Source organism: Rhamphochromis sp. 'chilingali' (assembly GCF_963969265.1).
Source record: "Rhamphochromis sp. 'chilingali' genome assembly, chromosome: 17".
In the NCBI taxonomy this organism is placed as follows: domain Eukaryota; kingdom Metazoa; phylum Chordata; class Actinopteri; order Cichliformes; family Cichlidae; genus Rhamphochromis; species Rhamphochromis sp. 'chilingali'.
In genome coordinates, this window is record NC_137944.1 from 17,744,734 (window position 1) to 17,769,123 (window position 24,390).

At 42.8% G+C, this 24,390-nt stretch overlaps 3 protein-coding genes across 4 annotated transcripts; 1 reads left to right on the forward strand and 2 right to left on the reverse strand.

The window, feature by feature from the left end:
- Positions 1 to 150: 150 nt before the first annotated feature.
- On the reverse strand, positions 151 to 14,016 carry LOC308384712 (synaptotagmin-like protein 1). The gene is made up of 15 exons (XM_080863299.1): positions 13,814 to 14,016; positions 9,284 to 9,410; positions 8,846 to 8,997; positions 8,651 to 8,756; positions 8,517 to 8,571; positions 8,407 to 8,443; positions 8,285 to 8,325; positions 5,464 to 5,580; positions 5,160 to 5,326; positions 4,973 to 5,075; positions 4,694 to 4,855; positions 4,232 to 4,310; positions 4,036 to 4,135; positions 3,081 to 3,286; positions 151 to 1,723 (listed from the first exon to the last, which is right to left on the reverse strand). The coding sequence occupies exons 2-15, from the start codon at positions 9,406 to 9,408 to the stop codon at positions 1,581 to 1,583; spliced, it is 1,593 nt and encodes a 530-aa protein (XP_080719425.1). The 5' UTR covers positions 9,409 to 9,410; positions 13,814 to 14,016; the 3' UTR covers positions 151 to 1,580.
- A 1,678-nt stretch (positions 14,017 to 15,694) lies between these two features.
- On the reverse strand, positions 15,695 to 18,229 carry cd164l2 (CD164 sialomucin-like 2). Of its 2 annotated transcripts, XM_080863326.1 has the most exons (6): positions 18,011 to 18,229; positions 17,526 to 17,612; positions 17,237 to 17,329; positions 17,099 to 17,140; positions 16,765 to 16,924; positions 15,695 to 16,565 (listed from the first exon to the last, which is right to left on the reverse strand). In XM_080863326.1, exons 1-6 carry the CDS (start codon positions 18,087 to 18,089, stop codon positions 16,550 to 16,552), a joined length of 477 nt encoding a protein of 158 aa, XP_080719452.1. In that variant the 5' UTR covers positions 18,090 to 18,229; the 3' UTR covers positions 15,695 to 16,549. The 2 variants fall into 2 exon arrangements, with proteins under 2 accessions (XP_080719452.1, XP_080719453.1); XM_080863327.1 differs by lacking the exon at positions 17,099 to 17,140.
- Positions 18,230 to 21,875: 3,646 nt separating this feature from the next.
- On the forward strand, positions 21,876 to 24,307 carry gpr3 (G protein-coupled receptor 3). Its single transcript, XM_080863479.1, has 2 exons — positions 21,876 to 22,101; positions 23,188 to 24,307. The coding sequence occupies exon 2, from the start codon at positions 23,218 to 23,220 to the stop codon at positions 24,211 to 24,213; it is 996 nt and encodes a 331-aa protein (XP_080719605.1). The 5' UTR covers positions 21,876 to 22,101; positions 23,188 to 23,217; the 3' UTR covers positions 24,214 to 24,307.
- The last annotated feature ends 83 nt before the right edge of the window (positions 24,308 to 24,390 follow it).

The window sequence follows — 24,390 nt, forward strand, 5'->3', positions numbered from 1 at the left end:
ATTAAAATTTGTTCTGAAACATGCAAGTGTAAAGCATGTATATCTGATGATTTAAAGGGCAATTTTGAGGGTCTAATGCAAATAGATACACAACAGATTTGTAAGGAGAGTACGTCCACCATCAGCCCCCCACAAAATAAAAGTGCACAGTCACTTTAATTTAGTTTTTCAAGGATGATTCAACACCGTGGACCTGCTAGAGTCAGAAGTAATTTTCAACTGATGTCTCTCGGCTAGATATCATATTAGACATGAAAAATGAGTCAAGGAGAAAACAAGGACAACCTGTAATTTCTCATGACAAAAAGCTTACAGGAGTAGAAGATTAATACATTATTTTAAGCAGACAGTGTTGTGAAGCAGATATCAAAACAGACCGCAGTTCTCAGAAAGAAACCTCAATGGTGAATATCTGCAGGGCACACAAAATTAGAATTACATAACTATCCAAGGCAATAATAAAAAGTAATAAAATAGTAAACCTAATTATATAAAGACAGAATGACCGACATTTAAAAATTCACCACAAGAGCTTAGTGTTTCAGGGGAAACTATGAAACCAATAACATTTAATTCTTACAGTGTCTTGCAGACGTTTTTTCAACAATTAATATTGCCTTCAAACAGCCTCTTTATACCAATAATACTGGACTTCCAGTATCTGGTGTCAACAAGAAAGGTGCAACTTAAGGAAAACCTGCGATGAGATGCAGAAATCACAAACGTTAAGACACAACACACAGACACTTACTGTTATTCCAGCTTGAAAAAGTATTGTAAATATTGCCATCTGCTGGACACAAGTTATGAATCATGATTCATGTAGTAAATTCTTACTTGGTGAGAAATATAAAGAAGAATAGCTGATGTGAAAAATAAAATTTATTTTTAGGGAAACACGGAAACAGGCCCTTTTCTTCTCACTTCTTTGCCTGTGACCGTCACTGCGCCCCCTGTCATTTGCTCAGTGTGTCGAGAATTTGTATACAGTCTGACCACAAGGTGGTAGTCAGCTATTCAGTCAAAAGAGATTAGCTGAGTGAATTCAGCTGCAAGGACTTTCCAAATTACTTACAATAGAGATACCTAAAAAAGATACAATTATCTGAATGAGGAGAATTTCTCACAGTGAAAGTCATCAGGCCTGCCTTTCTTAAATTGTCTGAAAGGGCTGAGACTGCGTTTGAAATAAAAGGAAAGACCTCCCACCCCCTTCTTACTTCATGTAATATCACAGAGAAGTCACTAAGCCAGGGCACTAATGACTCAACACTTAGATTTGTACTTCATAAACTACACTGAATAACAAAAAAGTGCCTCTTTGCCAGATTAGAGCCAGACTGAACCAATCCAATCCACTCCGTTAAGGCAAAATATTATACCACTGCTTACACCTCCCTGTGTGTTTCTGTGCCATGTACAGTATATAGTATGGACATATGAAAAACACCTGTGTGTTTAAGTGTGCATCACTGTGACAGAGAGGTAAATGTGAAGATGTGAAGATGGCTTCCCTTCAGTCCGACCATAATAGCAACGTGCATACGAATGATTCCGCTTGAGTGCAGGATACGTCTGAGTCACTCAGACCGCCGGGTGAGGTTAGTTCTGATCGGTAGCGTTGCGTCAATCCAGTGGTTTGGATTCTCAATCATGGACATCCACACAGTGACTTCCTCTTCTGTGGAATCCATCCAGCTGACGACCTCGCCGTAACTCTGACCTGGCATTACAGAAAACCCACATGTGTGGTCATTATTTATGTTGTGGACTTTACCGCAGCTGTTTTTCTCAAAGAGATGTAAACACTCCCTGCATGTCCATGCACATACACTCCATTTGAAGAAGGAAAAAGGTTTAACCAACAGACTAAAATTCTGCATACAGCCATTGAGAAATCGTGACTACAACCTCCAAGCTAAAATTGACAGCAACAAACAGCCTCAGCAGGCAACAGCTCTGCCTGTGAAGAACACAACTTTGCTCAAAATCTGTCTGTAACAAAACAAATCCTTCAAAGCTGTTACTTCCCACCACTTCTCTGACATCATCTTCCTCGCAGTGAGACATAATGGAGCTGATGCTCTGCCTGCAATTTGATCTTGAGTGCTTCCCACTCCATATAAAGCACAGTAACACAATCTACGAGCAAAAAAAACCAAAAAAAACACCATCAGTATTAAGGATAAGTACTTGAGGGAAACTAAACTGTTTTCTGTATGTCACTAGACACACCTGCTAAATCTATCTTGCAGTCTATGTGGTAGATTTCAAAAGCAACCAAGCAGACGAGGACAGACAGAGATGCTGCATTACTAGCGACGTGACTTCGCTCCGATGACACGACCATATGAAATGCCTGACATGCCAGCAGGCATTAGTTCAGTATGAAGCATTTCACTCTAAGGTTGTCTCAACTATCAGCACTATAGAAAAAAATTAGACAGGTTTTCAAGACACAATCGACAAAGCCTACTATTGAAATATGAGACAAGTGCAACAATTGCATTAATGTTCCAGCCCTGAACACAGGAAGTGCTTTCCTCCTGCAAACCTGTGAAGTATCACAGCACCCACGAGACACCATTTGAAAAGCTTAGCACAAAGACAAGGAGATCCTGTCAGAGCCTCCAGTCAACTACAGAGACAAACAACAGACAGGGAGACAAGAGGAAACAATGCAGTCCCTAATCACTTGGGGCTCTTAGATAGTATTGCAGGTAAGGATGTATCATGCAGCGATATCTTACCACTTTTCACTGTTTTTCACTAGTTATAAAAAAAAAAAAAAATAGCCAGCACAACACGCTGACAAACTATTTACAAAAACTGTTAGAATCACCTTCGTTTATAGTCACTCTCTAGTCAGATTTATGTGTAACAGTAACCACAATCTATTCAAAAAACACAAATTATATAAATATGTGACCTTATTACGATGCTGCATTACTTCTTTGTACTTCTCAGAGGTCAAGTTTTCTTTCTATATCACCTCTTCCTCTGTAACCCTAAATAGTTAGGGTCTTTTTTGATGTGATTTTCAGTTAAACTATTAAAATGTGCAATATAGATGATCTAACCAGTTCCACAGCTCAGACGGACGCCCCCGAGGACATGAGTCTTTAACCCTTCGCGTTGCCACACCGTCAGCTCAGCACAAGCCTCCCTCAAGTCGCTGGTATGGAAGCCGTCGTAGACCATGGTGTGGTTGTAGGTAGGACTGATGGAGTGCTTCACCACCCGGGTCTTCTGACCACTTTGACGACTTGCATCTGGGAGTATGTAGCTTGTGGGGTGTGGAGCAAGTAAATTAGTGGGATTATTTAAAGACTCAAATTACAGGCATATGGAAATAATTCAATATTCATGAAATGCTATCACAAAGTTTTGCCCATTAGGAAGAAAAAAATAAAAAAATCCAAAAAACATACATGATTTCAATTTGGCCAACCTCCCTTTCAAGGCTATCTCCTTATGCACCACTTCCACTGTGACTGCTAGTTTCCAAACTGCTCCACGGGAGTCCCATTCTGACCACCTGACCATGTGAATCTGCTATTTTTCCTTAGGTTACTTTACCATAACGTGCTTTTGATAGAAACCACCTTGTTACCATGCTTGTCTGAACATTTTTGGCCATGCCAACAAATCCTTGCTCACCACCAGCCTCATTTGCAACTTGCACATCTATCCAGTTCTCCAAAATGAAAGTTTGCCACTTAGTTTTGGAGGATATGCAGTGTATAATCACAAGTTCAGAGTGCATCTATGAAAAGTAGAGTGAAAAAATATATAGTTTTTAGGAAATGTTTTGTAGTCATGTTGGAAGCACTGCAGAGGTGCACAACGACATGACCCTGAAGGGGAGATTGACCACATTTGAATCATGTATTGCGAAAATCCCCATGAAAATACGGGGAACTCTGTAATTACTGATAAGAATGCAACATGACATGTAATGTGCTGCTTATACGTAATGACAGAGTAGATAACTGATGACAAAATATCAGGAAATGTGGTGCAGAGCTGACGCACCTTCTAACAAAGGAGTCTACAGCACCTCCTTTGTTGGACAGGAGACCCTGAGCCTCCCGAAGCCAGATGTGAACCTCTCCGGTCAGAGGCAAACCGCCACCTTAACACACACACACACACAGAATGCATGAGATTCGGGTGATTGTGGTACACAGATATAACGTGCATCCGTGTTGTATTAAGGTATTTTCCTCACCTTCATATCCTTCTGGGATGTATTTAATAGAGAACATGATGTTCCCACGACTTCTAATGGAGTCTGGGCTCAGATAAACCTGTGACAGAGCGTACATAAAATAAAAAAAGATGAAGTCAGAGGAAATGACAGTATGAAAAAGAAGGAAAAAAGGAAGCAGGAGAAGTGTGGAAGCAGGGAAAGATTAAAGTTACATAAAACCTAGTTGAAATTCACAGCATGTCTTCCTCTCCCTTCAGCTCTCCCAGACACAAGAGACACCTCCCCACATTCTGTCTCCAACAAAGCTGCTGTAACTGCTGCTACAAAGACACTCAGATACTAAACAAATGTAGATGCAGGCACCACAGTGGGCTGGTAAATATTTATCTGGCACCATTCAAACACAAACACACACACTAATTTATGCAACTACAAGAGTGTGTGTTTGCATGCCACTCGTTGATGCCAGGTCCTTCCTACCCGTGGCTGCAAGTCCTGCCACAGAGGCTGTGTGCAGGTCCAATCCCAGAGCGCCAGAGTCACCTCCACCTCCCCGAGAAATACGTTCCTCCCCAGGGGCTCGGCATGCCACACAGAGAGGTTCAGGGTCCGACTCCGCAGCTCCCCGATCCGCACCTTATACTGAAAGAACATACATCATGAGTGTGTTTTTGTTATTTAGGTAACTTTAGTTAAATGCTGGTGGGGGATTTCTGTGATTGACACTTTATGTAACATGTAAATGACAGAGAGTCTCACTCTGAGTGTCTGATCATAAACTGGGTTTAGGGTCTTCTTCTTCACTGAAGTCTTCTTCTTACTGTGATTTGACTTGTCCGGCAGGAGGTAGGTTTTAACATATCTGTGAAAAACACACATCCATTGCTAGACTGGCTCCATATGGGCCCGGATCACATCACATGCATGCAAACATGCAGTCACTTACGGGTCAGACCGGTTCTTGCGTGCTGCAGCAATGTCCTCACAACGATACACTTTGACCTGCAGCTCCTCCCTCTGGCTGTTGTAAGCCAATGAGTACTGGATACGGCCCCTCACCTCAACCACTCCGAAATCCCCCGAGCTGAACAGACTCATCATGCTACCGCTGAGCTATAACACATACGCAAAGGAAAGATCAGCTCCTACGTCATTGTCCTGAGCTGAGTCATCTTGCGTCGCCAAATAGGCAATTAATCAAATGTGTGTGCGTGCATGCAAGTATGCTGTGCGTGTGTATGTGCATGTACCACGTAGCCCGAATGAAGACTGTTGGTGGAGCTGCTAGTTCTCAGAGAAGAAGGATCCGTCTCTGTCAGGCTGCTCAGCGAGTCAGTGTCCCCATTATAGTTGTCAATCAAGTCTTCCTAAACACACACACACACTCACAGTTCTTATGCAGCGTTATAATTAGACACAAAACATCTGTCATAAACTTTTAGTATACTTTGAAGGAGTTTTTAATGGGTAAAAGTGGCATCCCAACCACCCACACACACACGAACATGCACACACACTCAATACACCATAATAATGCCTCATTTACAAAAGTACCCAGAGCCATAATTTACCACTCAGTAGAAGCCCCTCTGGCTGCAATAACAGATTTCAGTCTTCTTGGATAACTCTGTACTGGCTTCACACATCTAGATTATTTCTGATATTATTTTTTAGAAGATTCCTTCAAACTCATCAGACCGGATCGAGAAAGCATCCATCAACCCGTTTGCTGCCTTCTCCGTGCAGATCTCATTTTACCTTGGACAATCCAGACTGCCAGAAAACACTCCTGAGTAATACTGATTCACTGATATGCTGAAAGGTGATGTGTTTATCCCCATGTCAGGTTGCTTCTTTAGTGTCCTCTGTCTTTGATTGCATTCAGCCTTCCCTCAGCTTTGTCCAGCTGACAAATAACCCAAAGAGTTTTCCATCTTCAGATTTTATCCTTTACTCCGTGCTCCATGGATAGTAGCTAAATTCTGGTCTCATCAGAGAATCTTTTTCCTCCTGCTCTCGAAGACTTGAAGTTTCTGCTTGTATAAGCCAGGTAAGTTCAGAACATCCACTCTGTTACTCTACAGGTAATCAGAGGGGGAGTGGGGCTGTTTTAAGTCTCATCTATAGTATTTGTATAGCGCTTCACTTAGTCCCTATGGACCCCAAAGAACTTTACACTACATTCAGTCATCCATTCATTCACACACTGGTGATGGTAACATTGTAGCCACAGCTGCCCTGGGGCGCACTGACAGAGGCAAGGACACTGGCGCCACCGGGCCCTCTGACCACCACCAGTAGGCAACCAGTAGGCAACGGGTGAACTGTCTTGCCCAAGGACACAACGACCGAGACAGTCGGAGCCGGGGCTCGAACCGGCAACCTTCCGGTTACAAGACAAAGTGCCAACTCTTGAGCCACGATCGCCCACATGATGGGCAACCCATCATTCGGACTATCCTCCACACATCATCAATCTGAACCGTGGTCTGAGTAACCCTCGTCACTCAGGCTACTCACATATGGACTCTATACTCAGACCAAGTCTTTTGCACTACTAAGCAAGCACTTCTCCTGTTTTGCATATATCTTGATTGATAATGTCTCCTCATTTCTTGTTTGTTGCTAGAAAAAATGGAAATAGGTGCAGGAACTAAATGAAACATACAAACATGTTTGGAAAAAAGTATAGAAGGGAAAAACAGTGTTAATACAATACTAATAACGTTAGAAGTCAGCATTTCGTACGATCACCTTTATTCTAGCGCAGTCTGAACTCTCTCAGACAAGCTTCTTTTGTCTTATCAAGTAATCTTGTGGAATAGTTCTCTAGGCTTCCTAAAGGACGTCCAGGGCTCTTCTTTGGATCTTGGCTGCCTTTTGTTCTGTTCTCCGTCAAGATGATCTCACAATACTTCAATAACGTTGAAGTCCCTGTCTGGGGAGGCCACTCCATGACTGATAGCTTCCCATTGTTTGTTTTTCTATCCATGTATGCTTTTACTGCATTAGCAGCATGTTTGAGGTCATTATTATGCTGAAAAATGAAACTGTTACCAATCAGTTGCTTTAAAGAAGGTATTAAATGGTGGATCCAAATCTGATGGTACTTTTATTTGCTCATAATTCAATGATTCAAATCTCCAACACCACTGGCTGCCATACAATCCCAACTAAGACAAATGCTCCACTGTTTTTTTACAGATTTAAATGACAAATTTCCACTGATTTTCAGTTCAGCACTTGAGCTTTTTCTCCCCGTTTCCCTTCCTTAAGAATGGCTACTTGACAGCCACCTCTCTACTGAGACCATTTGTGATGAGGCTTCAGTAAACAGATCAACTGAAGGGCCAGTTTGTTTAGTTATTTATTGCTAAATAGTCTGTAAGTATTCATGTAGATTAATCACTTGTTCATCCATTGAATTAGGTGCAGTTATTTATCCAAAAACTAACCAAGAAAACAATCCTCTGAAAATGGTCAGACTGATAAAAAATGACTGAAAAAGCACCCAAAGAAAAACTTTGAAAGACCTTCAGAAAGCCTTGAGAACTGGTGCTCAAAACAACTAAAAAAAAAAAAAACTACAAGAAAGTCCGACTTCTTGGAAGCAAAATATAAAGAAATGAAAGGTGGTTCAAGACTTTTGCAGAGTACTGCAGTTTTGCTAAATTTGCTGATAAAACTGATTCTCTATATGCTGCACGAGTCTAGCTGAGTCCCTCTTTTCCTTTGCTTGCAACTGTAACACAGCCTCCTGAGAACCATTGCAATGAGTCTGAAATTTTAACAAATGAGACATTTTGATTTATCGAGTAAAAACTGATTGTAAGTGATGACTGATTTGATCAATATATAATTAAATACACAACAAAAACTGCGCAACTTTCTGGAGCCACTGTATGAAAATGATCGTTGAAGTACTGCATTGGCTGTTTTTTGGATTTATACACTGAAAAAATGACAAATATTGACTCAGTGTCTTTGAATAGGAGGTACAATAAAGACCAATTCAACAGTGTTTGCCAGAACCATTAGTCATGGTAATCTGTGGGTGTGTGGTATAATCACCTCAGGTTCCTCCGATTGGCCGTTACTTCTGGTTTCACATTCTGTGAGCACAACATTGAGTTAATAACATTACTGAGGGATGGCTAGAGAGGCACAGACACAGCGGGGGAGGAATTTCATACCTTTGGATGATGAGGAGCTGTTACTGTGCTGGAGACCCTGTAAATTATTCGTATTTACATGGTTATTAGGACAAGAATGGAAAAAGGGGAAGAAGAATGCACGCACAAACCTGTGACACGGGTCCGTTTACTGTGGATGTGGGTACCGGTTTCAAACTCTGAGTCCTGAAAACAAATATTGGGAGATGTAGCAGCAGATAAATGTTACAATCAGTCCGTTTGTCTCACAGTCATCCCCACAAACCCTTCAGTTTCTTCCTGGTTGCTGTCCTTCACACGTCCTTCAGTCTCGAGTAAAGTGTTGTTGTTGTCCTCTCGCTCCATGTTGAAAAGTCCATTCAGGGACACATCTGTCAGCAATCACAGACAGTAATCACAGACAGACAGAAAACAGTCCTGCTGATCGCTGACAGTTGTACTACATGAACTGAAAACTGACCTCTGCTCTTTGTCTTCCTGTGGCGGATGGTGGCGTGGACCAGGTCGCAGCCCGAAGTCCAGTTGAGATGGCGTTTGCTACACTCCTCGCTGAACCACGCCCCTGACAGGAAGCGCAGACGGGTTGAGTTCGTCTCTCTCCGCTCGAGGGTTCTGCATCATCAACAGAGAGACACTCTTTGTAACACCTGATATTCAAAGCAGCTTAATTAAAAGTTATGGCAAAAAAAATTGATAAAAACATGTGACGAAGGGTAAGGAAATAATTATAATTGATCACCAACTGTGTCTTACTTGACCTGAACACTAAAGGGAGATTTTGCACCAACACCAAAGAAAGTAATATATGCCTGAGGACCAATCCCACCCATACGGTTACAAACATCCGAAGAGATTAGCACACATATCAGTCAGACTTGAATAAATAGTGACCTCTGACCTTACACGTCCTTCATCACGGCGACGTAACTCCAAGTCACGCTGTACAACCTGCAGGATGGAGGTCTGCTCCTCCTCCGTCAGGTGGCTCAAGTCAAGTGAGGAGTCTCCCTGCTTTCCTTCCATCCCTAAGACAAAAGTGTGTTTGACTATCATTACACAACACAAATAGTGCAGTACAGTACAGTCAACAGTACAGTCTTACTGCTTTCATTAGACATTGAGATTAGAACATAACATGAATGTGCAATATATCAGGTTCATTATAATACATTTAAAATCCACTGTTCTACAAAAACTTTTGTTTCTTTTTCTTCATTTCAGTGCATTGAAAAAAGAAAATTCGGCAAACTAGCCTTCCAGATTTTTTTCCCTCTTAACAGTAATGAAGGTTTGTCTGGTTAAAGTCATTTGAAAAAGAAAGTTCACATTCCTATAAAACACTAAGTACATCTTGCTGTTCCCATTGGAATTAAGAAGGTAATCAGCAGCCAGGTCCTGCTAATCAAATGCACTTCATTTATGATTATCAGTAAGTGTGAGTGCCTCTTTAAAAGCACAAGTTTGGGAAGTTTGCTGCTCTTTACTTCTATGCTAACACAATGCCACGTTCTTCACTGGAGTGGATGTCCCATCAAATGAAGTTCAAGGTCAGGCCATGTAATGCTCAGAGAAACTGCAGAAAACCCAAGAGCTACAGCCACAGTTAGCATGTTAAATGTTAAATTCATGACGGTGTTAAACAGGACATATCTTCTTATCTCTAAGAAGAACGTGGCAGCACAGATTAGGTTTGCAAAGTTCTAAATAAACCACAAGACCTCTGAAACAATGTCCCTTAAAGAGACAACGCCAAAGTGTTTAGCCACGATGCACAGCACTACTGTCACGCCCTAGCAAACTTTGCGTGTGTGTCCTGTTTTCCTTTCCTTCTGACTTCAGCTGCCACCCATTTCTTCTGAGGAGCTGGTGCACAGCTGGCTCCACTCAGCAATTAACCACCCACCTGCATAAAAGCTGGTGACGGCCCACTTAGTCACTCAGAGTAAGTGCTGTGGTTAGGGTTGCCAACCGTCCCTTAAAATACGGAATCGTCCCGTATTTCGAAACAAAAGTACACGTCCCGTATTGAGCTAATAAGGGACGCACTTTGTCCCGTAATACAGTGAGAATCAAAAGTAGTCTATAAATGTTTATGGAATTAACACTTTGTTTGAAAACATAATTCCCAGCCCCTCTCCTGCTTTGTGACCAATGAGCTGACAGCACACTTATGACAATTCGAGTATGACAATTCAGATTACCGCTCATCTCATTGGTCGAGGAAAGGTCGCTTGCGGAGAAAATACCGGAAGACAACAGATGACCACAACAAGAAGCATGGCCAACAGGGAAACAAACGCCGACTCTGCGGTGCAAGTCTCGGATGACAGTACACCTAAAGCTGGGCAGACACTGTGCGATTTTTTTCAGTCGCGTTATTCAGCTCCTGCTCAAACTGCACGATTGACTCGCAGGGGTTAGAAGTTCGTATGTCACGATGTACTCTCACACTATACCGCCCGATGCTCTGATGCGACCTGAGTGCGCACACTGTGCCTCCATAACATGAAGGTTATAACAGAAAATCTGTCGCTCGCTCTCTCTGTCTTTCACTCACACAGACACACCACTACCATCAACTTTGCTAAATTGCTAATGAAAAACATGATCAGGCAGCTGTGACTGAGCAGCAGTGTCGATCCAACTATTTTCACGGTTGTTGTGGTCGTGATAATTTTGTGATGCCACATCGAAAAGGCTCGGATGAGCTTTCCAAAGTTCTACAAGTTGTGCCTCCATCGCTTGTGTCCAGATCACACGCTGCACAGCCGTGCTGCGCCGTCTTTTTCACCAACGTTTACGTTTGCGCGTGCGCAGTGTGAGCGCCTGTGGTGACACCCTCACGAGCGATTGATGATCGGGAGCTGGTCGTGAGGTGTTAATCACTTCTCGTTACCCCACGTATACTACACGACGCACGATGAAGGCCAAAATCGGTCCGATCACTCAAAAATCGTCTCAAAATGGGCCTAAAACCGCACAGTGTGAGCCCAGCATTAGAGCAGCAATGTTTGTTCCCCTCAGAGAAAGGGAAGAATGGGAAAAGGAAAACACCTGGCTGGAAAACGTTAATATGGGCATGTGCAATGAATATCAGCGCTATGTGGCCAGAAGTGTGATAATATAATTTATTTTGTGTAATAAACAACTGCAAGGATAGATGATTACAACAAATTGATGACTAATACATAAAAGTAATACATAGATGAATAATGATGATGAGTTATGATGCGTAATTATGGGAACAAGCAGGTTTACAAACAGGAGCAGCTGATTAGCATTAGAAAAGCTGAAATAATACCTCAACTGAAGCCAGTTGTACTAAATGCACTAAATGTGCACTGTTACAAGAATATTTTTCTTTCTATTGTTTTCTATTATTTTAAGTTAAGCAGGACAGAGTGCTTTTAAATAAAGATTTACTTATATTCTCAAAAGTTAAGCATGACAGGCTTCTGTTTAAGAAAGAGACCTGTTTTACTGTGTTAATGTTGTCATTTTGAGCTAAAAAATAAATGGCTAAATGATCATTTGTTTCACATGTGTTCATATCACAAAGAATAGAATATGCATCTACTTAAATCAACTTCAAGTCAAATGGTTAAAAAAATAATTTCACACACAAAAAAAAGAGCTAGAAAATTCACCACACTGGGAAGGGTGAAGACAACTGGGTCGCCCGGCCCTGGCCACGAGGTGTCCCTTATTTATTTTTCAGGGAGTTGGCAACCCTAACTGTGGTGAGCTTAGGTGTGGGGTTTGAGGTACCAGTGAGTAGCTGTTTCCCCCCCAGCTGCAAATTACTGGTTATAGGTGTACTGTTACAGAGCATTTAGTGGTGTGTTTGAGCTACCAGTGAGTAGCTGCTGACAGCAGCGGTGTTTTTCTTTGGTTTGTTAATGATTTCCTTTCTTTTCAGTGTGTTTTAGTTTGTTGACATATTTGTTTGATTGTTATAGTGTAGCCATCTCTTTAAGTCCTTTTTAATAAAGGTTTTTTGTCTTTTCTTTTTCCTCCTGGACTTACTATTGTTACTCCTCATCCCCTTGGCCCTTTTGGGGGACATGACAACCAAACACCTCATACTAGCTGTCAGCAGGTGGTGAAGTGGGGGGATGTTTTGGGCGTGGTTCTAAGCCACAGGACCTGGGCACCTCACAGTCATTGAGCTGACCATGAGCCCCTTTGTATAACCAAAATATTCATGTCAAATATAGCAAATCTACAGCAGAACAACTGAAAAGGAAATGAATCGAGGTGATGCAATGGCCCAGTCAAAGTCTAGACCTTAACCTGATTGAAATGTTGTGGCGACATAGCTGTGCATCAAAGAGAGCCTGCAAACCACAATAAGTTGAAGCAATGCTGATGATGTTGTGTAAGAAGAGTGGACCGAATTCATCCACATATGTTGACCCTTTGTGGGGGAATAAGTCACACAGAAATAATCACCTCAAGTTAATACTGCTAAAGGTATTTCTACAAGTGGTTTAATCATAGGGTGTACTTTTTGTTTTTAAAGGACTGAGCCGAGTCCTGTAAACTTTTTTTTTCCCCACATGTAAAATTTGGTTAATGATGACATTACTTTGCTCAGAGAGGTCTGAAGGTTACAAACTGCACAAATTGTCATTTACATGAAACATAGTAGAGAAATGCTTAAGAGGAAACCTATAATAAAGCTGTTTCTTTTTTTCTTTAAATCACCTGAAGCGAGCTCCCTGGTATCTTTCAGGATGCAGTACTCTTTGAAGCTTTGATACATGCTGTTCCAGGTGAGCCTTTCCTGTCTTCAATGACTTTCACTCCCTCCTACTCTTAAGTACTCTACTGTAGACAGCCTAAAAAACTACATTCAAAAAGATTAATAACAACCTACTACTGAATTCACTTTCAGCTAATGTGAGGCCGAGATGGATGATCTAACCTTCTGCACCACCATGTAATAACTGTTAATGAGTTTTCATGTCCCCAAAGGCTAGTTACTTTTGAGAAGTTAACGCATGCGCGTCAGGAACGTGTTCGCCTGTCAACGGGTAGGTTAGAAAACGCCACGCACAAAGTGCTCCAGTTTTCACAAAACACGTCGAGTAATATTAATAACAACGTTGTTGTTCTTATCAATAGTTCCTCCATAAAGCACTCCTTTGGTGTTTTTTTATTGTTATATAGGTTTAAACCTCTAAAAGTGACTGAACACTTGTTTTTAAGACTGTTAATGGGTTTAATTATTTAGGCTTATTTATTTACGCGAAGTGCCCTTTAGGGGGAAAAGAAATAGGTCAGTGCACTTCTTCTCATTACGGATCTACCGCGAGAGAGGAAACACCTGTCGCAACTTTTCCCTTTAAAGATTAAAGATTAAACTCTCTCCTCTCCCTTCTGTTAGAAACACAGAAAGAAACACACGAAAGAAAAACCGGGTTACCTTATTTGACAGCTTCCACTGGTTCCATCGGGGGGAAAAGTTCTCAGGAAAAGTTTTCCTCAGTGCGATGTGTATGTCTGTGTACGTCGACGCTTGTGTGCTGAGTAAACGGAGTGAACACGCCCTCCAGAATTAGTCCGCACAGGAGCTGCTCTCAGCTGTGAAGGGGTGTGTGTGTGTGTGTGTGTGTGTGTGTGTGTGTGTGTGTGTGTGTGTGTGTGTGTGTGTGTGTGTGTGCGCGCGCGCTGATACTGTGTATTTGTCTGACTGTGTGATATGACTCACGCGGATGTTTTACCAAACTGCAGGGTGGAGGTGGGATGTATCTTGTAGCTGTCCACACCTGCTAAGCACACACACTCTTGCCTACCTGGCCTTACTGTGCACAAACAAGCACGCAGATATCGAGCCTTCTGCCTGTTTTGAAGAGGAACACAGACCCATACGTGTAACCAGCCTCGGTTTAAATTTGGTAAGGTGTTGGACTTCCCTTTCCCTCAGTGGAACTGCATTGTGTGAGTGTGTGCAAGGCAGAGGGGGGAGGGTAGGAGAGGATGAAAGAAAGAAAAAGGCCCAGTTCTGTCCTTTGTCACCAAACTTGGATGACAGCCACAGTCTCCTCAGATGGGGAAAGCTTTTTTGTGTGGACTTATTCAAGCCTGTATAGGTCCTGGCTCAGACAGAGACCAAAGCATCCAACCAGCCCTCGCTCTGCTCCCCTAAAGAGTCCCATCAGTGCTCTGTTAGTGCCAAATACTGGGGTCCATACTGACACCCAGATATGGTACATGGACAGGTCATTTTTATTAACAGGTCCTTGGTCTTAAGCAGATCATAGTTCAGTTCTTCTGCCGAGTTCTATTTTATTTATATAGTGCTAAATCACACCTCGGACGCCTCAAGCTGCTTCATATTTAAGGTGAAAACCCAAACAATCACATGACCCTTGTGAGAACATGGTAACAGTGGGAAGGCAAGAAATCCCTTTTAACAGGAAGAAACCTCCAGGGGAACCAGGCTCAGGGAGGGGCAGACATCTGCAGTGACCAGTTGGGGGTTATGAGGGGAGGAAATGGAGAAAATAATGATTAATAACTAATGATTAAATGCAAAGTGGTGTTAAGGTGAGTGAATAATAGGAAGTCCTCAGCAGCCTAGACCTAACTAGGGGAGGTTTCAGGGTCACCCGATCCAACCCTGATTAAATGCTTTATCAAAAAGGGTCGTTTTAAGCCTGATTTAAAAACTATGGGGGCTGTCTGTGCCCTGAATCCAAACTATGAGCTGGTTCTACAGAAGAGGGGCATGAAGCTGCAGACTCTGCCTCCTGTTCTACCTTTAAGTACTCAGGAACCACGAGTTGTGTTTGCGTATTTAAATGCAAGAAAGCAAAGACATACCAAACATACTGAGAGACACCTCTTCTTATTCCTAGTTTATTCAGGAAATCCAGTGTCATCACAAAAAAATCAAACAGCTCATATTAATGAGTTTAACCAACATTAGTATTATTTAAACAGGATCACGTCTATGTCACCTGTTTTATAACAGCAATCAAATGGTTCAAACTTTATTATAAATCTGAGAAATCAAGTCAGAGTTCTTCTCCATGACTACCACGTTGGGTTTGTCTGAACTACTGACAGTAAGAGCATCAAAATAAAAGTAATGCACCACTAGAGTCATTACTGGAGGTTTTTATAAAGATTGAAATCCTGACTCTGCTATTAGGGCTCAGGTTTTAGGTTATGGTGTGTCTTTCTCAGTGGTTCACAGGTTGTTATCACAGTTGTTATCTCTAACACTTCCTTTCCATCAGTGAGGTGCAGGTGTCTGAGCTGTAGCTTATTTTCCCCCCCACTAAAATAAGACTGGCAGCCGACCCCAAAGCTGGAAGCAGTGATGTCAGTGGCTATACAAGGACCTGCTGAAAATGTTTAAACAATAACTGGTGAATGAAGCAGCCTGCATGATTTTCTTCTCATGGAAATAGAAGAAGCATCACTGCTAGTAAAGCTATGTAATCACTCCTCAAACCATTTAAAATGTAGGATTACTTTTTTTTTTTTCAAAAGGCACCAAAGGAAGGCGTCTCCCTGCATCCGCAGCAGCACAAACACTCACTGCAACTTGACGGAAAGAGGTATAACAGCCTGTGAGTGGACTTTAGGACCTTAGTTACTATATTTATATTATATTAATCAATAATTTCATACATTACAGGTTAACATTTGGTTATTTTTGTTTCAAAAAAACTCTAGAAAGTTATCAAAATGCACATGAACAGAAATGTACTCAAAGACGATGGATAAAATGTTTGTTGTGACCTTGTCTGAACTACAGCCTAAATTTAATAATATAACTGCACCACACTATTTATAACAGTATAAACACCTAAATTACTGTAATTTAAGGTGAATTGTATGATCACAAAGCAGTTGCATAAAATTCTGCAGAAATCAAAGTCTTGCTTGATCGTGCATCTAACACACTGATCGTGAACTGTAAATACTGCAGTGAGCTCATGCACAGACACTTGTTACACAATGCAGTATTTTGGGAATATGTCCTCGTACAAACACACCCATCCCCCAGGGGGTACACACAGGGACCAGACCAAAAAAACGACAGGGGGAAAAAAGGAGAGGGAAAAAAATTCTTGTCGTCATAACCAGATGAGTCACCGTTCTGCTGTCCTTCTCTGCACCGTCTGCTTGTCCGTCATTTATCTTGTCTTCACTGTGGCTGCTCTCTGCATGAAGACAGACAGAAGAGTGTGTATAGACTGATGGAAAGTGTGTGTGATCAGAATCAAAACAAGACAGGCAGAGATGCTGAAGCATCGTGTGTTGTTGACGATTCCTGCCACCAGAGGCTGCTGTTGCACTTAACACGTTTCGCACAAACGCGTGAGATTCTGTGTTCTCCAACACCTCCGCGCATAAACTCACATGGGGTCGTAGCTGCTCTGCTCTTTGGATTTGAGGAAGCGCATGGCGAAGAATCCGCCTGCCTGCAGACACAGCACGAGTATGATGCCGCCTATGAAGCTGGACATGTCGAACTTGGCCTGGGAGAACTCGGGGGAGGAGTTGGTGTTGCTGTCATCACCTTGAGGGAAAGGACACAGAATTCACTGGTTGTTTTATATATATATATATATATTTATAAAGTGCTGTCAGGGTTTTTAGCGGGTGGAGATGACTGGATTGCCTTTAGGGAATCTTTTAGTCAGCTGTTATGGGACTAGGAGATGACGTCTGAAGCAGAGTTGATTCAGTTTACCTGAAACGGTTTTACCACCTCCCGCAGCGACAGACTCTACAACTGGGGAATGAATTATGTAACAGGGTTATGAAGATGGCAGAAAAACACTTGATATCATCCCCCCCCCCCCCAAAATTATGTTCATTTTTTTAATACCTGTGCACAATTCAGACACTCTGGTCCAGCTGCAGTTCATGCCGTTGTCTGCCGAATCCCCTTCATCGGTCACACACATGCCTGTATCATTGCCTGAGGGAGACAGACCCCGGCATCACTCAATAATTCAGTGATCTTCTACAAACCAGGGGAGCTAGTGTTACAGCAGCATTGGTGATTGAATTACTATCAGAGGTCACGTGTGTGTGTGTGTGTGTGTGTGTGTGTGTGTGTGTGTGTGTGTGTGTGTGTGTGTGTGTGTGTGTGTGTGTGTGTGTGTGTGTGTCACCATTTGGACAAAGCCTCCAGACACAGCCTGTCAGGTTGAGCATGGAATCGCCGACACACAGGTCACATGACTCGGCTTGAGAACAATCTGTAGGAGGGACAACACTGGCAGTTAATTAGCAGTGTCAATCAAAACCCAGCTGGCTGGCCAGTGCCCATTTATTCTAAAGCAGCTTCATTATTATATGATATCCTGTTAGTTTGGACAGTATCTGAGAATGCAGAAGTTTATGATGATAAGAAAAAGATAATTGCTTCCTGTTAAACTCTCTTATTTGTGCTGCTTCGTGGTGTGTTAGTAATAATAGACAAAAAGCCATCTTACCAGTAAATAAGAAGTGAGACATTAATGAGGAAAGACAACAGATTAAAGCACGAAAATAGACAGCAGATGGCAAGCTTAGGAAGACACACAAGCAGGTTCAGAGCAAAATATACTGAAATGGACACGCTGTAAGAAAATAAAACATACGGATAGACCCATACCTGGCTGTAGATACACAGGATGGATCACTGCTAGAAGCAGCAGAGTGGAGGAGAGAACAGTAAATGCCACCAGCTGCATCCTGACTGCAACAGACACCTGCGAGCAACACCTGGAAACGTTGGCACTTAAAAGGGAGTTGATTTTAAAAACTAAAAAAAGGCTTTGAATTGAAGTCTCCTCAGCTTGTCCTCGAAAGGGTTTCTGGAGGTGATGATAACCAGGACACAATGACAGATAAGAGTGAGGAGATCTGTGTAACATGAGCGCCACTAAACTTGGTTCCCTGGCAACCAACTGGCCCACCTCAAGCCACCTGAAATGCATGCCAGTTGGAACGGACTGACACCTGTTTACCTAAGCAGGCGGTGAATGTATACACACACCTTCATTCACATATATGTCCTTATGAAGCCTATAAATTAAAGAAGGACTAATGGGAATAAACTGAGCTAAATTAGTGTTCATTTTGATGTTACCTGCACTTAAACGCATGACAAGGTTCTTTGTTTTCCCTGTTGGAACTCTGGATTTAGTGATGTGGTTGCCTGCTTTGTTAAATTTTCTAAAATCCATGTTGTGGGGACCTTGAATGTCTACGCTTCCGTTAAACAGATGTTGATATTTCAACATCATGAAAAGGGTGATCATCAAAGTCACTTGCAGTCAGCTTCATCGGCACCAAATGTCATGTGATGCCCATGAAGATATCAAGAATAAAATAGCTGAAAAATGCTGCTGACCTTTTAAACCTGAGGTTTATGTTGCTATTGTAGCTAAAATTCATTCCTTCAATGTCTTTTGTGACTTATTGAGATTCTTTTATCTACCCAGATCCCCCAAAACATTCAAAAAATGAACAGCTTCAAAAAGGAATTCATGCTAATTCATGTTATTCATACTTACAGCAATACAAGTCAAGTAGAGGAAGGTTTAATAGACCTTGATCTAGATATAACAAGAGCTAATAAGGTCTTCATATCCCTTTAAAGATTTCCAACAGGCTTCTGCTAAAAAAGTACATTGGCTTTTCATCTATTCTGTACTCACATTTTTACCTCGGTGATGAAATTAAGATTTTTTTTAAAACTTTTTTACTGTATACCTTTTAAGCATCACCACCCACCTATTGATAGAATATGTTTCTTGTACTTTATCTGTGCAAATAAATATAAAATATCCCAGATAAATGTAAAGAAAGAGACAAAGAAAACCATTGTAACACTCTGTGACACTAGCCTAGATCGGGATGTTTGTAGTAATGTTACTCTTAATGTGTGATTAGTTGTAAAAGCTGAAGAGGTTACAGTTAAATCGCACATTCCTATTGGTAAAGCTGGATCTGGATGTAAAGGACCAGACGTGAGTATTGAGCATTACTGTTTGAAACTACAGTGAAGTCCATATGGGATTTTGGACAATGACACATTTTCTGTTTGTCTACAAATCACGGCAGTATGTTTTGTTTTTTAATCCAACAATCCAGATGTAAATGAGGGGCAGACTTTGAGCTTTACTTCAAGTGGTTTAACAAAAGTATTACATGATATAAGCAGTTTCAACAGCAATTAAGCAATGTTTCCTGGTTATTCCATGACAAATCAGGCTGGTGAGAGACCTGGAGTTGATTCCAAGTGTTGAGCTCTGTAGATTTTCAGCAGAACTCTCAACATGATGTCCAAAGAGACATAGATGTAGGTGATGGAGGTAAGGCTGAAAAACCAAATAGTCTTGTTAGAGAAATAGCAAAATCCTTATAGGACAGGACAAATCAACAACTGACCTTCTCGGCTACACAAAAAAGCCTGAAAAGCAAAAAAAACCCCTCATCTGATTAAGAAAAACCCTTCACATCATCTAAAGACAGAGAATCTGTCCATGATGCCCAGGTGTTCTAGACTTCAGACTGTTTCATGTTCGTTAAACCATTTGATGTAAAGCTCAGACTCTGCATCTGAATCACATCCTGGTTGTTTGATTTTAAAGCGACTGTGATGTACAGAAAGGCAACATTACAAAAAATTGCGTCATTTCCAAAAACCTGTGGCGCATGGGGTTAGCTCAGAGTACAAAGGTGCTCAGGTTTTGCTTTTTATAAGAGGCTCCACAACGTGCAGCTGGGCAAATGCATCAGCACAAACTGCACAAGTGCTTCCGACCTTTTAAGTTGTCGCTTTGTGATGCAGATGCACTGAGTCACAGCCCCCAATCAGGCCGCAGGGGAAAAAAACGTGCAGGATCACGACAAAACTTTGCAGCTTTATGCAATGATCGCCACCTCCTCCACTCACACCGACGTGGCTCCTTTAACTCCCACATCTCATATGCTCTGGCACCCATTGTCTGGGTAGATCTTTCTTCAGAGTGGCTCGTGTGTGTTAGGAAGCAAAGAAAACACACACACAAAGGGATATTCCGCAATCCTGTTCCACACGATTTCCTCCTCCGCTGTGGGCAAGCAATCTACAACACCGGCCACAGACTAGTTTACACTCCACGGAGCACTGCTAGTATTAGAAAAGATATACATGACATAATAACATAAAGGACAGGGTGGCACACGCACACACAAATAATCTATAATTATTAAGTGTTTTACATTAATGTAAAGCACAGTTAATATTTTAACAAAATAGTTTAATGCTGTTTAAAAAGAAGTGGGTAACATGAGCAGAGCAGCCGTGATTCTGCAGAAATTTGTAGAAGCTGCTTAATACCGGCGACATTTACGAAGGTGACAAGTGTTGCGCCTCAACTCTGCTCGGTGACGTAGGAGGGGTGTATCGACAGGAAGCGTGTCCTAATATGGCTCGAACAAGACGAGATTCCCCCAGTTAGCTCAGCGCCGTGCGCCACCACGCAGACAGCTGTTGAGCCCAGCCTGTAGCGTCCTACGCTTCGTGTCAAACCGGGGGAAGCCACGAATCCCCTGCTGCTGTATTACTGTAGGGGAGGTGGGGGCGTGTATTTCTGTGAAGCGATACTAAAAATCAAAAAAAGACGAGACAAATACGGTGGATAACAAGCAAAATGTACGACTGATTCCTGTCTTTGCTGGATTGTAGGAAAACTCTCACCACCCACGGCCTAAACACAAATGCTCAATCCTCTTAGAAGATTTCTAAATGATTATGAGGCTGTGCGAGGCTCATAAAGACAAGTTATATCTATATATCTATTTATCTTTCTACATATATAATATGTATGTATGCTGATGTTATTTTGAAAACAGTTTTAGTGTATAATACTTCTTGAATTTTACCCAGCACTCCATATTAGTATACCCATATCTCTGTTAGTGCAACCATGCACGCACAGGCCAGTTTTTCACCACTTCACCCTCAAGAATATTTCACCTATGTGCTTTACATAAATTTAAATTGTGTTTAAAAAGAGTTCAGTGTGTGCTAAAGCTGCTCCCCATCATTCGTTCATTCAGCAGGCTCTCTGTCTCCCTGTACGACATCTCCCCATGAGTCATACTCTGAGATTCAGCACCGTGGACAGCGCCAGCGCTTTGCGTTGTGCGCTCACAGCTGCCAAGTTCCAGCCCTGCCCAACACAAACTCGTATCCTCACCTTCAGCAAGGGGTCTGGGTCTTATTGAGAAAACGTGTGTGTCCGTCGATGGTCGTTATTTACAAGAAATGAAAGCATTAGCGAGCCGCAGTGGGAGGGGCGACGGGGCTCTGCCGCATTTTTCTGAATGAAATTACTCCATGGACGTCCCCTCCCACTTCTCCCCGCATCCCTGGCGCCGTCCCTTGATTGGTCGAGGCTCCCAGTCACTGACGTCAGACAGACTCTTGTGGATGAGCCCGCGCGCAAGAACATTCATTCTGCCTCCAGTGAGCGATTCGGCGAGCTTGAAGAAGGAGAGATGCAAGCGACGCCAGGTGAGAGTTTGGCGCAACTTTGGTGAAGACGGGAACGCGGAGCTGTGTCTACACGGGAACCGTCGGTATTTAAACCTGCTGTCGAGCCTTACCGCGAACAGCCTCACCTCGGCTCCATCACCTGTGCTGGATCTTACAGGAGAAAGAGAGAAAAAAATCAGTGTGACTCCCTCAGAGGACTGACTCGTTTAAATAAGGTGAGAGGAATTTAGTACATGCTCGTAAACGTGTCTCGGTACGTGCATGTGTTGGGGGGCACGCTCTACGGTGCAGTGAACCTGCATTTGTATGATACTTAAGGGTCCCCTGCGTCAGGAGGTGGGATATACCTCCTCACTGTGGGAACGGAGAAAGAGCGCGGGGTAGGGGGGGACTCAGTGCCCGAGGAGCGCAGAAATAATGCGCTTATAACGTTCCTGCAGGACGTCCAGTTTGTTTTCATGTGTGCGAGCAGATAACTGATAAGATCCTTACCGCGCAGATTTTCTCGTGCATGCATGTTGCACGTAGAATTTATTCGAGGTTCTGCGCCTCTGCTGTGCGGCATCACGAGGAAAACCCAGACTGTGGCTTACATAATAAATCGAGTTTACATATAGCCACGCGCACATATGCCTTAAACTGTAATCCTATTTTAAAATGATGCCGTTCATTCATTCTTTTCAGTGGGCAGCAAATGAGAGCCCACCTTTTACAGTCACGTGTTAGCCTGGTGATTAATTAAATATTATATATCTATCCCAAATCATTCAAAATACATAGCCTGTTGGTTGACTGGAAGTTTCGCTCCTTCCTACAAGACTTCCAGTCACGAGATGAATCTCGTGACGTCCCAAAATACAAACACATAGATTTGGGTAACTGTTAAAAAAAATTTGAAAAAAAGTGATAATTTTTAAAGAAATAAAACCTTATATGGGCTTTCAAAACTACCTTTTTTCTACATAGCTATTGGAAAGTAGTTTTTTGTGTTGTTTTCCCAAAATGGAGCAGGTAATGATATCACAAAGAGCAGGAGAACACAACATCTGAAGGTCTTATAGTGGTAGGATGGTTTCTCAATAGCTCAGCCGTGTTGGATTACAAGATTATAGCATTTGAAGCAGCGCATTAGCACATCAAGTGCTCTTCTGCTCTGTGTGATGCTACAGCCTGCATCCTGTGGCTCAAACCACACCAGCTTCTGTTTCTGGAAATGCTGTTCGATGGACATGTGGGAGCTGTGGTAGTGACTCATCTTTCTGATAGTAACGTATTTCTCAATTTTTTTCTCTCTCCTTTAGGTTTTATTGGTGTGACTGCTGAACCAAACAATGATCCTGAACGCCACAGACTTGGGCTGGGATTCTGAATCCTCAGGTGCAGAGCCCATCATCCCATCAGACCAACTGGGAAAGTCATCTGCTTATGAACTCCCACCTCTCACAGCGTGGGGCGTGGCCCTCTGTGTTTCAGGGACCCTCATTGCGACTGAGAATGCCATCGTAGTCACCACCATCCTGGCCACCTCATCTCTTCGTGCCCCTGTCTTCCTGCTGCTTGCCAGCCTTGGTATGGCTGATCTTCTGGCTGGTGTGGCGCTGATTCTGCACTTCCTCTTCATGTTCTGTGTGGAGCCCAGTGATTGGTCAGAACTGCTGACCTCAGGACTACTGGTGACATCACTGACTGCCTCCCTCTGTAGCCTAATGGGTGTTGCCCTGGACAGGTATCTGTCTCTGAGCCACGCCCTCACCTACGGCTCAGGCCAGTCACGGCGGAGAGCCGCCATCCTCCTGCTGCTGGTCTGGTTGGGTGCATGCATGATTGGGGCGGGGCCAGCAATGGGATGGCACTGTCTTGAAGACCCAAATTCCTGTTCTGTAGCACGACCTCTGACCCGGACATATCTATCGCTGCTGTGTGGGGGCTTCCTAGTGGTTGTAATGGTAACCCTGCAATTGTACGCTGGGATCTGCCGTGTTGCTAGGCGGCATGCCCATGCCATCGCTACCCAAAGGCATTTCCTCCCTTCCAATCAGTCATATGCAAGCAAGCACGGCAGCGGGAGAGGTTTCTCTAGGTTGCTCCTGGTCCTCAGTGTGTTTGTGGGCTGCTGGATGCCCTTCTCCCTCTGGGGGCTGCTGGGAGATGCGTCCAGCCCTCCTCTGTACACCTATGCCACCTTGGTGCCAGCTGCAGGCAGCTCCCTACTAAACCCCATTCTCTACAGCCTGAGACACAAAGACATTCGCAAGGTGCTGCTCCACGCCTGCTGCCCACACAGATACTCGCACAGCACACACATACACTACCCTGTTGATGTGTAAACTGCCAAACCTCAGCAGACTCAACCCAACATAAGATCTATGCCAGACATATCACCGTTTGTGTGCCAAAATACACTCATTGCTGCACTGACTGTCACTTGGACTCTGACACATGTATACTCCCACACACGCAGGCAGCACTTTTCAGAGATAAAAGTGTTTCTACAAATCAGAATG